Source organism: Felis catus, chromosome E3 (genome assembly GCF_018350175.1).
Source record: "Felis catus isolate Fca126 chromosome E3, F.catus_Fca126_mat1.0, whole genome shotgun sequence".
Classification (NCBI taxonomy): Eukaryota; Metazoa; Chordata; class Mammalia; order Carnivora; family Felidae; genus Felis; species Felis catus.
Genome location: NC_058383.1, coordinates 39,011,649 through 39,027,462, shown reverse-complemented (window position 1 = coordinate 39,027,462; position 15,814 = coordinate 39,011,649). Strand labels below are relative to the sequence as shown.

At 48.4% G+C, this 15,814-nt stretch overlaps 1 protein-coding gene across 9 annotated transcripts in view; it reads left to right on the top strand.

Annotated features, from left to right (window-relative positions):
• Positions 1 to 15,814, top strand: part of PDPK1 (3-phosphoinositide dependent protein kinase 1) — an 82,444-nt gene that overhangs the window by 33,713 nt on the left and 32,917 nt on the right. For 7 of the 9 annotated variants that reach the window (XM_019821156.3, XM_045048339.1, XM_023246955.2 and 4 more), the window contains 5 exons: positions 4,843 to 5,109; positions 9,171 to 9,213; positions 9,483 to 9,620; positions 12,670 to 12,814; positions 13,569 to 13,666. In XM_019821156.3, the coding sequence (XP_019676715.1) occupies positions 4,900 to 5,109; positions 9,171 to 9,213; positions 9,483 to 9,620; positions 12,670 to 12,814; positions 13,569 to 13,666 (634 nt within the window). In that variant the 5' untranslated portion in view covers positions 4,843 to 4,899. Of the gene's footprint in view, positions 1 to 1,763; positions 1,818 to 2,675; positions 2,745 to 4,842; positions 5,110 to 9,170; positions 9,214 to 9,482; positions 9,621 to 12,669; positions 12,815 to 13,568; positions 13,667 to 15,814 lie in introns of those variants that run through there. The other 2 variants (XM_019821153.3, XM_011290687.4) reach the window with 2 other exon arrangements.

The window sequence follows — 15,814 nt, the reverse complement described above, 5'->3', positions numbered from 1 at the left end:
GGAATATTCTGATTTCCTGTACTTACTGATCTCTTTTTAGGGTTTACAGGGTCACAGCTTGGCTAGTGACAGTCCCTCCAGGCCAGCTTCCCCCCCCCCCCCCACCTTACTACCACAGACACATGTGAAGACCTCCTTTTCAGACATAGCAAGGGATTCCAGTACCATATATATATATATATATATATATATATATATATATATATATATATAAATGTTTTTATTTATTTATTTATTTTTGAGACAGCACAAGCAGGGCAGGGGCAGAGAGAGAGAGTGAGACACAGAATCCGAAGCAGGCTCCAGTCTCTGAGCTGTCAGCACAGAGCCGGACGTGGGGCTTGAACTCACAAACCACGAGACCATGACCTGAGCCAAAGTCGGACGCTTAACCGACTGAGCCACCCAGGCGCCCCAGATTCCAGTACCATATTGATTGATTCTCTTTTTTCTGTTCTAAGATAAGGAGTTAAGTGCTGTCCTGAGTTCTTTTAACGGGGAGTACTACTAGAAATAAATCTGGGTGCTCTGGGTTTGTTTTATGGTATTCTACAACAGTCTGGTGGTGGAGAGGCTAATGATGTCCCTGCTAGAACACTTTAGAGCCAGAGAAAGAGAATTCTTTTTATGGTTGTGGGTAAACTTGGTTGTTTTTCTGAAACTCTCTAATCCTTTCATAATGCCTACCTAAGTTTTTAACTATTTTTACTCCCTTCTCCTTAGTATTTCTTTGTATCTCATTGACAACTGTTCTGTCATTGCTTTCTTGCTGGATTACCAAATTGCTTTCCAAAAGCATTATAACCTCATCATGGGCTTACTAGTGCCAGCTGCAGTTACAGGAGTGCTCTTGTTTTGGCCTGGCCTGGCCAGCACTTGCTGTTTGTGTGTGTTGTAAATATATGTAATCATTGTTATTATCTGTTTTTTCATCTTCCAACCTCTCCCCTAATTAAAAACGTACAGTGCTATCTTTGGTTGCTTTCATTTGTCTTTGAATACTACATGTATTTACATCTCTTGGTTCCTTGAGTTTTCTTGGGTTCTTAAAGTCTTGATGATTAATAGATTTGAATGAGTTCTTGTGTATAAATTAATGCAGTCATATGTAATACAACTGCTTAAAAATTTTTTTTAACGTTCATTTATTTTTGAGAGACAGAGAGAGATAGAGCATGAGTGGGGGAGTAGAGCAGAGAGAGAAGAAGATACAGAATCCAAAGCAGGTTCCAAGCTCCGAGCTGTCAGCACAGACCCCGACGCAGGGCTTGAACTCACAGACTGCGAGATCATGACCTTAGCTGAAGTCTGACGTTTAACCGACTGAGCCACCCAGGCGCCCTTGTAATACAACTGTTTTTAACAACTTATTGAGATATAATTCATATACCATACAATCACCTTTTTAAATAATTCAGTGGGTTTTAGTGTATTCACAAGGTTATACAGCCATCATCACTATCTAGTTCCAGAATGTTTGGGTTTTTTTTTTTAACGTTTATTATTGAGAGACAGAGAGACACAGAGCATGAGCAGGGGAGAGGGCAGAGTGAGAGGGGGAGACACAGAATCCGAAGCCATCAGCACAGAGCCTGATGCGGAGCTCGAACTCACAAACTGCAAGATCATGACCTGAACTGAAGTTGGTTGCCCATTCAACTGAACCACCCAGGTGCCCCTAGTTCCAGAATGTTTTTGTCACAGAGCCTTTAGCAGCCACTCTCTGTTGCCCCCCCCCCAATCCCTGACGACCACTTATCTGCTTTCTGTCTATGGATATGCCCGTTCTGGACATTTCATGGAAATGGAATCCCATAGTATGTGGCCTTTTGTGTCTGGCCTATTTCACTTGGCATCATGGTTTTCATGTTCATTTATGTTGTAGCATGTGTCAGCTCTTCCTCTTTATGACTGAATAATACTCTGTGTTTTTTAAAAAGTTTATTTATTAGAGGGGCTCCTGGGTGGCGCAGTCGGTTAAGCGTCCGACTTCAGCCAGGTCACGATCTCGCGGTCCGGGAGTTCGAGCCCTGCATCAGGCTCTGGGCTGATGGCTCAGAGCCTGGAGCCTGTTTCCGATTCTGTGTCTCCCTCTCTCTCTGCCCCTCCCCCGTTCATGCTCTGTCTCTCTCTGTCCCAAAAATAAATAAACGTTGAAAAAAAAAAAGTTTATTTATTAGAGAGCACGCATGAGCAGGGGAGGGGCAGAAGGAGAGGGAGAGGGAAAATTCCAAGTAGGTTCTGCACTGTCAGTGCAGAGCCCATCTTGTGGTTCAAACTCACGAACCATGAGATCATGACCTGAGCCGAAGTTGGATGCTTAACCAACTGAGCTACCCAGAAGCCCCAATACTCCGTTTTATGGCTAGACTACATTTTGTTCATCCATTTATCCATTGGTGAACATCTGGGTTGTTTTTACCTTTGGTTGTTAAGAATCATGCTGCTGTGAACATTTTTGTTCAAGTTTTGTGTGGACATAGGTTTCCATTTCTCTCGAGGACACGCCTAGGAGTGGAATTGCTTGGTTATATGGCTCCTGTTTCCTTTTGAGGAACTGTCAAACTGTCTGCCAGATTTCTCTCTGCACCGTTTTCTATTCCCAATAGCAGTGTGTGAGGGTCCCAATTTCTCCACATCCTCACCAACATTTGTTCTGATCTTTTTAATTCTAGCCACCCTAGTGGGTATGAAGAGGAATCTCACTCTGTCTTTGATTTGCGTTTCCGTAATCACTAATGATGGTGAGCATCTTTTCATGTGCTTATTGGCCATTTGTATATCTTTTTGGAGAAATGTTATTTGGATCCCTTATCTGTTAACTGTGTGTGTGTGTGTGTGTGTGTGTGTGTGTGTGTGTGTGTGCGCGCGCGCGCTTGCGTTTTAATCGAGTCGTAGGAGTTCTTTATGTAGTTTGGATACAAGCCCCTACCAGATACATGATTTACAAATATTTCCTTCCATTCTATGAGTTGTCTTTTCACTTTCTTGATGGTGCTTTTGAAGCACAAAAGTTTTTAATTTTGATGAAGTCTCTTTGATCTGCTTTTGTTGCTATTGTTGCTTGTGCTTTTGGTCACATATCTAAGAAACCACTGCCAAGGTCAGGAAGGTTTACTAGTATGTCTTCTAATAAGAGTTCTATACTTTCAGTTCTTATATGTAGATCTTTGGCACATCTGAGTTAATTTTGTATATGATATAAGAAAGACATTCAGCTTCATTCTTTTTGTATGTGGCTACGCATATGTCCCAGCACCGTTTGTTGAAAAGTCTGTACTTCCCCACTGAAGGGTCTTGGCACCCTTGTTGAAGATCACTGGGCTGTAGATGTCTAGGCATGCTTCTGAACTCCATCCCATCCATCTCTGTCTGTCCTGTGCCAGGACCACGCTGCCTTGATTACTGTAGCTTTGTAGTAAGCTTTGAAATCAGGTGGTGTGAGGTGGTCATCTAGCATTGTTCCTTTTTTGAGATTGTTTAGGTATTCTGGGTTCCTTGAATTGCCATATGAATTTTAGGATCATCTTGTCAATTTCTGCAAGGAAGCCACCTACTATTTTAATAGGGACTGCATTGAATAATTTTTTTTTAATTTTAACGTTTATTTATTATTGAGAGACAGAGACAGAGCGTGAGCATGGGAGAGGCAGAGAGAGGGAGAGACACAGAATCTGAAGCAAGCTCCAGTCTCTGAGCTGTCAGCACAGCTCAATGTGGGGCTCGAACTCACGAACTGAGAGATCATGACCTGAGCCGAAATCTGTCACTTAACGGATTCCGTCACTTAACCATCCAGGTGCCCCGACATTGAATGATTTTTAAAATCTGTTAAATTTTTGAATTTGTTTAGATAATTTAAAAACAGAACACTTTAACTGGTTTGGAGGTAAGTTTGGTGTGGAGTGTGCAATTGGGCTCAAAATAAGATATTTTCCAAATTGTGTTTTGTTTTTTAATGTTTGTTTATTTTTGAGAGAGAGAGCAGGAGAGCGAGCAGGGAAGGGTCAGAAAAGAGAGGGAGACAGAGAATCTCAAGCAGGCTCCATGCTGCCAGTGCAGAGCCTGATACAGGGCTCGATCCTATGAACCCTGGGATCATGACCTGAGCTGAAATCAAGAGTTGGACACTCAGTGAACTGAGCCACTGAGGTGCCCCAGATATTTTCCAAATTGTTAACCAATTATTCAACTTCTGTATTTTTGAGAAGCTTATATATTTATTTTTATCAACTGTAAATTTTTTTTGTAGTTGACGGTTCTTGGACTCTTCTTTCCACGAGGTTATGCTTCCATGTTCTAGGACTGCTAGGTTAAAATTCTATTCATTTGTGGGATGCAGTGTTAAAGCTGTCTATTTGTTCAAGTCCTAATTGAATGCCTTCTGTGTATGCAGCCTTGTATGAGGTGCGGGTGGGTGAGTAGGCAGGGAATTCTGGGATGGGGACACTGTGGTCAGAGAGTTTGGACTGACTTCCTCTGTGGATGGGTTGGCTGCAGGTGTTGTTTAGGCTTGGCAGTGATGGGAAGGCCAACTGGCTTCAGTGGTGTGTGTGTGTGGGGGGGTCGTTCGACATTCACTCCACCCTGAGGGAGAGGGATGATGGTGGACAGGTGCTGGATGGTGGGGTTGGTGGGCATGCAGGTCAAGGGTGGGGGCTGGGATCTGAGCAGGGAAGGGCCTTGGGAGAGGAGGGCAGTGGCCTGAACCCTGCGGCCGAATTCAGATAGCTTATCCTGTACTTGGTGGTATTTGTGTTTCAACAACGTCAGCGCGTCACTTCACGTGTTTAGAAAAAGTGAGCTTCTTGGAGTCTTACCATTTTCTCCTGTGTCCACCAGTATGACACGGTTCCTATTCAGTCCAGCGTGGTGTTATGTTCTTGCCCGTCCCCATCAATGGTGAGGACCCAGACTGAGTCCGGCTCGGCCCCTGGCATTCCCAGTGGTGGTAGCAGACAGGGCTCCACCATGGACAGCACCGCGGCTGAGTCCCGATCGAGCGCCAACTCGCTGCAGCACACCACACAGCCACCGCCACAGCCTCGGAAGAAACGGCCCGAAGACTTCAAATTTGGGAAAATTCTTGGTGAAGGCTCTTTCTCAACAGTGAGTACATGCCACCCTCGGGGGTTCAGCTCCTGTTGTGAAGGTGATTTGGGGGCTGGCTAACGCCAAGTGGGTCACATGGTTAAAATATCTAAGCCGTGATTTTGTGCATGAAAGCTTTAAAAGGTATCTTTTGATCTTTCTATTTTTTTTCTTTTAATGTTTATTTTATTTTTGAGAGCGAGAGGGGGAGAGAGCATGTGAGTGGGGAGGGGCAGAGAGACAGGCAGACAGATTTCCAAGCAGGCTCCAGGACTTGAACCCACCAACTGAAAGATTATGACCTGAGCTGAAATCAAGAGTTGGATGCTTAAGTAAGTGACTGAGCCACCCAGGTGCCCCTGTTTTGTTTTTTGGTTTTTTTTTTAATGCAGTTAATTTTTATCCTAATTTTTATTCTGATTCTAATTTATTCATCAACAAGTTACATCCTGTGTCCTTGTGTCCCATTAGCAAGGTTCTGCCAAGTTTTTCTACCCTTTCTCTTGTAAGTGTCAGCATCAGTATCTCTTCAGGGCTTTTGGGAAACATTGAGTGACCTTCTCTTTTATTTAAAACAATGTGTAAAACAGCACAGTCTTGACAGCTGCTAGAGGCGCAGCCTTTGGACCTGCTAGCCTCCAAATTCTCGTGGCCTCAGTTTCACAATCAGCAATAGTATTTTCACAATCGGCACCAGCAGGTCACATGCTGGGTACCTCTGTTTGCTACCTGAGTAAGCTGTGCCTGTCTTGTGGCATTTTTCCTTTTAAAGCAAAGAATGAAGGTTCAGAGCAGCCCCTTTGCTGAGGTAGCAGCTCCACGTGGCTGTGGTGAGGCCGGGGGTGAGGGGACTTGTGCAGGCTTGGGGGAGGCCTGAGTGCCTGGACCCAGCAGGGCCCTGCGGATGGCCAGGGCTGGCCAGGGGGCTCTGCAGCGGCCTCCTGCTGGCAGGGCTTTCTTGCCTGGCCTTTGTGAAAAAACTTAAGGTGAAATGTGTTTTTTGTCTTTTTACATTTATGAAATGTTATAAAATACAAAGAACATGAAATATTATAGCTCACCCATGTTCCCAGCTTAATTTAATCAATGTTAACTTTTGCTCCCCTTATAGTTTCCCTTCCCTTCCCTTCCCTTCCCTTCCCTTCCCTTCCCTTCCCTTCCCTTCCCTTCCCTTCCCCCTTCCCTTCCTTCCTCCTTCCCTCCTCCTTCCCTTCCTTCTTCCTTTCCTTCCCTTCCCCCTTCCCTCTTCCTTCCCTTCCCCCTTCTCCCTTCCCCCTCCCCTCCCCTTCCCTTTCCCCCTCCCCTTCCCCCTTCCCCCTTCCCCCTCCTCTCCCCCTCCCCTCCACTTCCCCCTCCCCTCCCCTCCCCTCCCCTCCAAAGTATGTATGTATGTATGTATTTATTTATTTTGAGAGACAAACGGGGAGAGAGAGAGAGAGAGAGAGAGAATTTTCCAAGCAGACTCTGTGTTCAGTATCATGAACCGTGAGCTCATGACCTGAGCTGAAAAGAGTGGATGCTCAACCGACTGAGCCACCCAGGAGCCCTTCTCCTTATGTTTTTAATTTAGATTTTTTTATTGGCAGTTTCTGTTTAAATTATGAAAGAATTGTGCCCTCATGATAAAAATCTTTAACTCTGAGCATAGTTGCCAGTAGTTCTGGTACTCACAGATCCTCTCAGAAAGAAGAAACTATTTTGAAAAGAACCTTGGGTGTTCTGCATGGTTACTTAAAATAGTCCAGTAAAAGAAGAAGCATTCTCTCCTTTTCTCAGTTTTACTTCATGGACATTTATCTTGACTAATAAATGAAGGCTTACTTGTGAAATTCCCCTTGGTCCATGGGTTTCCATGGTGGGTAAAAGTGGGCACCATCCATTCTGGGTGACACACTCCTGCTGTTGAAGAGCCCCAGCTGTACTTCTTGTCACCCCTGTGCCTTTTGAACCCCTGTGCCAGGGGGGTGCCAGAGAAGAGCACCATGAGCTGGAGGCTCCTTCCTGGCACTGTTGGGAGTCCTGTAGCCTGGCTCTCAAATTATATGTGCTACCCTCAGGTATTCCTCATCACTCCTGAAATAGAGACCTCTTAAAATTAGATTTCCAGGGGAGGGTGGAGGACAAGGGGCAGTTCCCAGGCTGGGCAGGATCTGCTCTTGGCCGGGCCTGGCCCTGGAGAGTAGAGAGGCCTGGCCTGCTGCTGCCTGGCCCCCTGGGGATGATCTTGATGTCCAGATTAGCCCTGCTGTCAGCCCGGAGGGCCGTGGGGGCATGCGTCATGCCTTGTTCTCTGGAAGAGGGATACTTCCTGCCTTGTGCCCATAAGGAGGCCTGCATGTGAAATGTTGAATTCACACAACAGAAGGATTTCATAAATAGCTCCTTCAGAAAGGGTCCCATTAATTGTTAGTACTAATAGTTTCTTCTTGCTCTTTTCTACTAGGTAGCTAGTACATGCTCCCGTGAAGAGATTTAACATTTCATAAACACATAACGTAAGGAGAGGGGTCTTTCCCCAGCCCCTCCCCAACACCCCCAGTGCCTGAGAACAGTCCACACAGGTACATTCCTCCAGAAAGATCTTTGAGATCTTTCCACTTGAGCACATACAATCTAACCCTGTTCTCCTTAATAACTGCAGGGCGTTTCACACAGTGCTCTCCCAGCATCACTTCTGGTGCGTCTGCCGGAGCATACTGTAGGATGATCCCGGCCCACGGCCTCCTGAGTTTCTCCCAGGATTTGGGCAGGTTTCCCTCTGCTCTCTGGTCCTCGGGCCATGTCTCTGTGCAGGCCTCTTAGAGGCACCTGCCTCAGCTGGCCGGGGTGGGTGGAGGCTGCCTCAGCTTCCCAGCAGACAGGCCTCACTGGGCCTGTGGGAGTTGGTGCCCAGGTTGTGCTCAGAGGCTGCTTGTGTAGAACTATCTTTTCCACGTTATGCTGTGCCCTCTTGGTTCTCTGCCCTGAAGTGGTGGTTGAGTACAAGACTTAGGTGTGCTACTGAGAGAAACCAGCCTGGGGTGTGACTGTACCCTTCCAGGAGACGCTCCCTGTGGGCCACTCGTGGTTTAGCTTCCTGTGCCCTTGATGGTAGGATAGTGTTTACAGTACCTGAGAGGGGCATCAAGAGAAATGTATGATAACAGTTACTTGAAAAAGCCCAAATTCAGGGCAGAATGAACAATGAACATATACTGAGAATATATTCTTTAAATTATTTAAAAAACTTTTTTTTACATTCATTTTTGAGCGACAGAGAGAGAGTGCGAGTGGGGGAGGGGCAGAGAGAGAGAGGGAGACACAGAATCCAAAGCAGGCACCAGGCTCTGAACTGTCAGCACAGAGCCCAACGCAGGGCTTGAACCCATGAACCACGAGATCCTGACCTTAGCCAAAGTCGGATGCTTAACTGACTGAGCTATGCAGGTGCCCCTCTTAAAATTATTTTTTAAGGGAATTCCCAGGACTCACTTCTAGAGGTATTATTTGCTGCTGCTTTCTACTACATGTGAGGGTTACATTAGTCTAAGATGTTCCTGAATGTGTACTTCATGGCACTAGGGGAACTTAGCAGCTGATCAAGAGCCTTCTGAAAGCAGTTGATTGATATATGCGTTTGCTGTTTATTAGAACATATTCACCTTGTTGTTAACATCCATTGTATTTGTTAGCACAGGACCAGATATGTTTTTTTTTTTTTTTTTAATTTTTTTTTTCAACGTTTATTTATTTTTGGGACAGAGAGAGACCGAGCATGAAGGGGGGAGGGGCAGAGAGAGAGGGAGACACAGAATCGGAAACAGGCTCCAGGCTCTGAGCCATCAGCCCAGAGCCTGACGCGGGGCTCGAACTCACGGACCGCGAGATCGTGACCTGGCTGAAGTCGGACGCTTAACCGACTGCGCCACCCAGGCGCCCCAGGACCAGATATGTTTTAATGTAATTTCAAATATTTCAATGTAATTTCATGGTGGGGGCATGTTAGCCCATTCTGTCGGCTGCAGGGTGACTTGTGAGACTCACTGCCCTGGTTCATTGAGTGATTTTTCTCTCCTCTTTCCCTTTTCTTCTGAAACCAGGTTGTCCTGGCCCGAGAACTGGCAACCTCAAGGGAATACGCTAGTAAGTACTAAGTCCAGTGGGCCGCGCATCTGGGATGCGGGGCGGGGTGCCTGCAGGCACATGGCCACCTGGCTGCCCAGTGCCTGGAGGTTCTGTGCTCATTTCAGGGTCAGGCACTTGGGGTCTTAGAGACCACGGAGCCGGTGGGTATGTGCTGTGAAAAACTTTAATTTGTTCCAGTTACCTTTATGAGTTTTGTTTCTAGTGTGGTGTTCTGTTTTGTTTTCACCGCTATCAATTGTAATAACTTGCTTCTCTCTTACTTTAAGTTAAAATTCTAGAGAAACGTCACATTATCAAAGAGAACAAGGTCCCGTATGTAACCAGAGAGAGAGACGTGATGTCACGCCTGGATCACCCGTTCTTTGTTAAACTTTACTTCACATTTCAGGATGATGAAAAGCTGTGTATCCTTTGAACAGTCGCACCTGAAATCGCACCAGTGACCCCGTGCTATTTTGGAGTCATGACCCCAGTGTGTATTTTCACAAGTCGTCCCTCCCTGGACAGGACAAGCAAGGGGTGGCATATTCTAAGTACCAATGAATTCACATCACTTTGCTGTGGGAGCCCCTGGGATTGCTGACGTTCACTGAAGTGGAATGTACTTCAAGGGAGATCAGCACAAACTTTTTTGAGGTTTTTTTGTTGATAAGCTTTGTATCTAAAGGATTGTTACTGTTTTAACCCTGTGGTTGCTAGATATTTATTCAAAGGCATTCCCTTATTCCTTGGAATTCTGTCAAGTCTCTTCTCAAGGCAGGGAAGTGAGAGAGAGGAAGAAGGATCTTGGACCTCCAGGGCCCCTCACTGCTCTCTTTGGCCCAGGGCTGTGGGGTTTGTTTGGAATGCACGTCTTTACCAGGCTTAACCCCCAAGTGCGAAGCCCAGGGAGTAACCGCAGGGACCCAAACTCTTTCCCCTCCCCAGGCCCTCTCCTGTCCCCCTCCCCATGGACCCTCCCCAGTCTGCTGTGGCCTGTGGATGGCTGTGATCCCCCAGTGCCTCTGGCTCTCAGGCAGGGCTGTCACACCCTGCTGATTGTTTCCTCTCAGGGCCTTTCCTGCTCCCTGACTTCTCTAACCCCTGGGGCAATGTTTTTCTTTCCCCCTTCTTTTACCTCTGCTTAGGGAGCAGGGAGGTAGGGCACCATGGTGGGGGGGGGTGGGACCCGACTGTGTTGTCTAGCTTGTCCCGGGGTCTGCCCATCATGGGGCCTGGCTGGCCAGTTTCTCCTCACTCCACGGACTTTTCCTGTAGTTTTTCCCAACCAGGACTTCCTCGGCCCCTATGTGTCCCTGTGACTCTTGTCCTCAGTCCCAGCAGATGCTCTTGGCTTCTGTTCCACTGAGAGAAGGAGGCTGTCAAATGTAGTTGCTTCAGGACTTGTTCAGGCTTAAACCTCAGTCTTGACATTAGCTCTTTCCCTCCTGCCCTCCGGTCTCCTCAGCTGCCTGGCTAAAGCTGGTCCGTGTGAGGGCTTGGCTGTTCCCTTCCCCCCCCACACACACCCCCTGCCCCGGGCTTTCCCCTTTCTTCTTTCTACACAGACTCTTCCGGGTTGAAGCTTTGCTCTATCCCTGTCTCCCTTCGACACCATTTTCTGGCTCCTTCAACTGTCAGCTGAACTTGTCCTTTTGTTGAGAAGTTCTTACTGAGTGCCAGGTGATGGGGGTATGCCGGTCAAGAACGGAAGCGCTCCCGGAGCTTGCATTCTGTGCAGGAGTTAGCACACGCTGATGATGGGCGCCCATGTGGTATGTGTTGAGGGAACAAAGGTAGTAAGGGCCCGGTGAGAGGGCGCCGGAAGGTGCTGCTTTTGTAGCCTGCTGGTCTGAGGGGACCCATGGACTTTGGCCCGAGTCCTGGGCGGAGCAAGGGCAGGAGCGTGTCTGTGCAGGTGGGGTGAAAAGGCTGGGCAGGGGCAGCTCCTCCTCCCTCAGAGGCCTGGCGAGAATCACAGATTTTCTTCCAAGTGTGCGGGGAGCCTGGAGAGGCTAGAGCAGAGCAGCCGTTTGCCGTGACCGTGGCCGGCGCTGCACTGTGAAGGTTTTTGCAGGTGAGCCGGGCGGGGGGCAGTGCGGTCAGGGTGGCTTCCGGGCGTGAGGCCTCAGAGTCGGGGTGCGCAGGGTTGCTGTAGGTGAGCTGGAAGAGTCTGAGGGAGAGGCTAGGCTGGGAGTGTGCGTGGCGTTGGCATTCGACGCATCTGTAGGTGCCGGCCGCTGCTGGGTGGCTGCCAGCAGAGCTCCGCGAAGAGTCAGGGCAGCTCACAAACTGAGGGTCGGGGGGGTGGGAGGGGTGTCGGCAGGCTGGTTGGCCCCCCACAGCGTGCTCAGCAGGGGAGAGTTCCGAGGCCTGAGCCCAAGTCACCCCCACACAGAGAGTGGCACATGGGGTGTTGCCAGTGAGCAGAGAGGCAGACCCCCCAGGGCCCCAGGGTTTCTGGGGTAGGGGTGCTTGGCAGCCAGACCAGATGCTGCCAACTGGTCCATTACCTGGGGCTCGGGCCCGACCTGTGGTTTGGCTCCTGTGCAGGTTGTTCTGGGGGTGAGGAGGCGGTTTCAAGAGAGAGAGGTGAGACTGTCCAGGCAGGACACACATGCACACTGAGCTCTTCCCAGTGGTTCCGTCTTCAGGGGAGCAGTGACCTGGTCTAGTACCAACGGGCTGCTGTGGTGGGGAGAGGACTTTCTGTTGGTTCGTTTAGGGGCGTCACCCCTGTCCCCAGCACTCTGAAAGTGGCATTTCTTTATGAAACACGTTGCTTTATATGTGGAAAGGAGCTTGCATTTGAGAAACCGTTACATGAGTTGACTCTTAGCACACCGTGGAAAACAGTGGGTGCCCAGTAAGTGTGTGCCTGTCGTGATGCAGGTTTGGAGGCTCTGTTATGACAGAGGGCCCTTTTCCCTGGCTGCAAAGAGGCGTTTGGGCCACGGGCTCTGCCGTCTCTGGTGGCTTCCCTTCACTGAGCCCGTGGGTGTTTTGTGGAGATGGTGGGGTCCAGAAGTGGCAGTCGGAATGAGGGATGGGTGTCTTTGTGTTCTTGGTGAGAAACCCATGCTGGGGCCTGTTCGGGGAGCTGGGGCCAGGGATTCCTGTCACACCCAGCAGCTGTGTGTATGATCATGCCATGGTCCGACTTGAAGAGGGACAGCTGTCTTAGGACACAGGTACCTTCAGTTTTCATTAATGAAAAATATTCTAGGACGCCTGGGTGGTTTGGTCGGTAAAGCATCTGACTCTTGATTTCGGCTCAGGTTGCAATCTCGCAGTCATGAGATTGAGCCCTGAGTCAGGCTCCACGCTGAATGTGGAGCCTGCTTGGGATTCTGTCTCTCTCTCTCTGCCCCTCCCCCTTCCCCAAGTAAATGAAACTTAAGAAATTCCTATTGGGCTGTAAGGTTAGTTTAAAAGAATGACTTTTGCACTCTTCCTTAACTACGTGATATTTAGACTTTGGTCTTAGTTATGCCAAAAATGGAGAACTACTTAAATACATTCGCAAAATTGGCTCATTCGATGAGACGTGCACCCGGTTTTACACGGCCGAGATGGTGTCGGCTCTGGAGTACTTGCATGGCAAGGGCATCATTCACAGGTACCATGCCAGGGGCCTGTGGGCTTTGCTGCCCAGGCCCCAGGGTCAGCTCTGCTTTATTTTCTGGAGTGGTGGGAGGCCTCCTTGTGAGATCTAAGAAGTTCATGAGACTTCCCAGGTGATGTTGGTCAGATATCTTTGCTGGGTGGGTGGGTGGCCTTCCCAGCCATCCTGACTGGGTGCTTTTATTTCCTGCCTAATAGCTTTTGTGTGTACTTATTTCTGATCTTATTTTCCATGACTTTCTGACATTGTCAAATTAAAAGCATTCATACGAGCTCTTTTTGTTGTGGTTACTGATCGTTTTTCTATTGTGGTAAAAGACATATAACAGAATTTATCATTTTAACTCTTTTTTCTGGTTTCATTGAGAAATAACAAACAACATTCGTCACTGTGTAAATCAAAGGTGTACAACAGGATGGTTGACTAAAATATATTGTGAAACGATGACCACAGTAGGTTTCAAAGATCTTCCTTTTATGGGCTAAAAATGATGGGTTACACTTTAATAAAAAGTTTATTGAAAATGATAGATGTACTTTTGAAGTGATGTAATTTGAAGGTACTCATTAAGTGCAGTTAATATTTGTTCATTGTGAACTTTTTAAAAAGACTCGCATTCTTGGTTGTCGGTCCATAAAGGTTATAAGCGTTAATCAGTCCATTTTGTTTTCAGTGAAAAATTGTAAAGTGTGTAATAGCGTAACTGTTTAAATATTTCACCTCAAATGTAAAAAATCTGCTTTCACAGGGACCTGAAACCAGAAAACATTTTGTTAAATGAAGACATGCACATCCAGATCACAGATTTTGGAACAGCGAAAGTCTTATCCCCGGAGAGTAAACAAGGTGTGTGAGTGCTCTGTTTCCAGCAGGTCCTGGCTCAGTGCTTGAGATCAAAAACAACTTCTTAGAAATGTGTTGTGTTGTACTGTCTTCATTGTTAGTGACATGTTTGTAACACCTGTGCTGTTGTAAGATAGTTGCTGAAGCTTTCACATGGGAAGGCCCTGCCTCACGTGGTGGCTCTCGCTGGAGGTCTGGGCGGTTTTGTCTGGTCTGGACTGTGGGGGGAGGCGACTAGGTTTCTAGGCCTGTGGTTGGTCTGCCTGGCCTTGAGTAGGGGGTGCTGGGTTGCCAGCCACTCTGCATGTTGTCATCCCAGGTCTTTGTGAGCACCTGCAAGTGTCCACTGGGGTTCACTGCTCCGAGTCCTGGAAGATGCCATGGTGCTTTGTTCCTGGTCTTCTGAGCAGGGGTGTGGAGTTGGTGGGATCAGCTCCCGGCTCTTCCCGTGGCACTGTGGCTTGTAACTGTGAGAGCACGGTCTCCGTCCCAGTGCCCGCCATCTGCCTGTCTTCCCATCTCCTCTGTGTAGCTGCCAGTGGTGGCCCAGGCACCCCGGTGATGGTGAGGTTCTACGAACTCAAAGAACGAGTAGGGCTGATTTTTAAGCTGCTAGTCAAGTGCACATTTACAATTGCAAGCCATCCCAGTCACTGTTTGTTTAGGGTGATTCCCGGTGCCGGGTTATGTATTGTGACCACTCCATCACCTGAAGACGAGTTGCTGACAGTACAGTGGGCCTTGAGTGTCTTAGCTAGCCAGTGGGGACCTTGAAATTAATCAGGGACCTTGAAAATGAACCTTGAGTCAGGACAAGTGTAACTGACAGAGCCACCCTGGCCCGAGAGGCTAGGGCAGTGTGCTCAGCTCTGCCAGGCCCTGTGGGGACCCGTGAGAGGGCCGTGATGGACGGGCTGGGGAGCGGCCGGAGCAGGTGCGACTGCTGGGGTCGTTGGCGGAAGGGAGATTCAGATGGAAACCTCCGCTTTGCTGCAGTGGCCCTCCTGTGGAGGAGGGGAGCCGCGAGCTCCATGCCGCAGCGCGAGCAGCTCGGCTTCCGAGGAGCCCTGCAGCTCAGCCAGGCAGGTCTGCTCCGCCTCAGGTCGGACTGAGGCCTGCTTGGCGACCACACGTAGGGCAGCTGCTGGGCTGATGTCTGGGGTCCCCTCCTCCTGGCTGCGCCTGCCTGGGCCTCGGTAGGTTCTGTTCCACAGGGTGCCTTCTGTTTCCTTTCCTGGTGTTTTTGCAGCCCCATGTTTTCAAACTCAGTGTTGGGAAGATGTTTGCGCAGACTCTCATTGAATCGCCAAGACTGCATCTCGGATTTGGGACCTTCTTCGGGAATCTTAAAGCACCACCCTTTTGGGGCTGAAACAGAATTCGCAATCAAGGAAGATACTCTTGTTTCTTGACAAATTTTAGTCCTGGTGCCACTCACCTTCTTTTTGCAGCTCCCTGTCCCTCCTTCCCACCTTGGAGAGGTTCTCTGGGCACTTGTGAGATGCCCCAAAACCTTGATCCACCTGACTCATTGCTGTCGCACAGGAACATTGTGTCGGCCGGCGGTCGTGTTTCGTGGACGTGGTATAACCCATGACCGTAGGCGTGGCCCGTGACACACATGAGCCAAGCAGGAACTGCCATGGCCCCAAACGTCCTTGTCCCGTCATGTGTCACTTCCCATGAGACAAGTCACCGTCTGCCATGGGGCTCCCCCTGTCAGCCTTGGGAGCCAGCCACCTCGGGGTCTGTGCTGTCTGTTTTTCCTCTGTGTCCATTTGCCTCACAACCTGATATTGGCACAAGCTAGTCCTGGTACCTTATAGCCATTTAAAAAAAATGGGATGAATTTAAATGCATTGGAGAAATAAGCCTGCGTTCTTCTTTCTGGGAGTAGAAGTGTAGACGTCCTTACGTTGTAAACCAGGGACAGTTGCTTGTATGTATAGATGAGTTGGCTTTTTCCCACCCTTCTAGAGGAAGAGGGAAAACGTGTAACTATGTGAATGATTGGTTTTAGTGACTTGCTCTCGCTTTCTGTTTCAAGTAGTTCAGGCTCTTAGAATTTATACTTGCATTAGCTTTTTTTTTAAGCCTTTGTGCAGAGATGATTTCCATAAAACATCTTAGGCTTCCAGAGAGCAAGCGTTG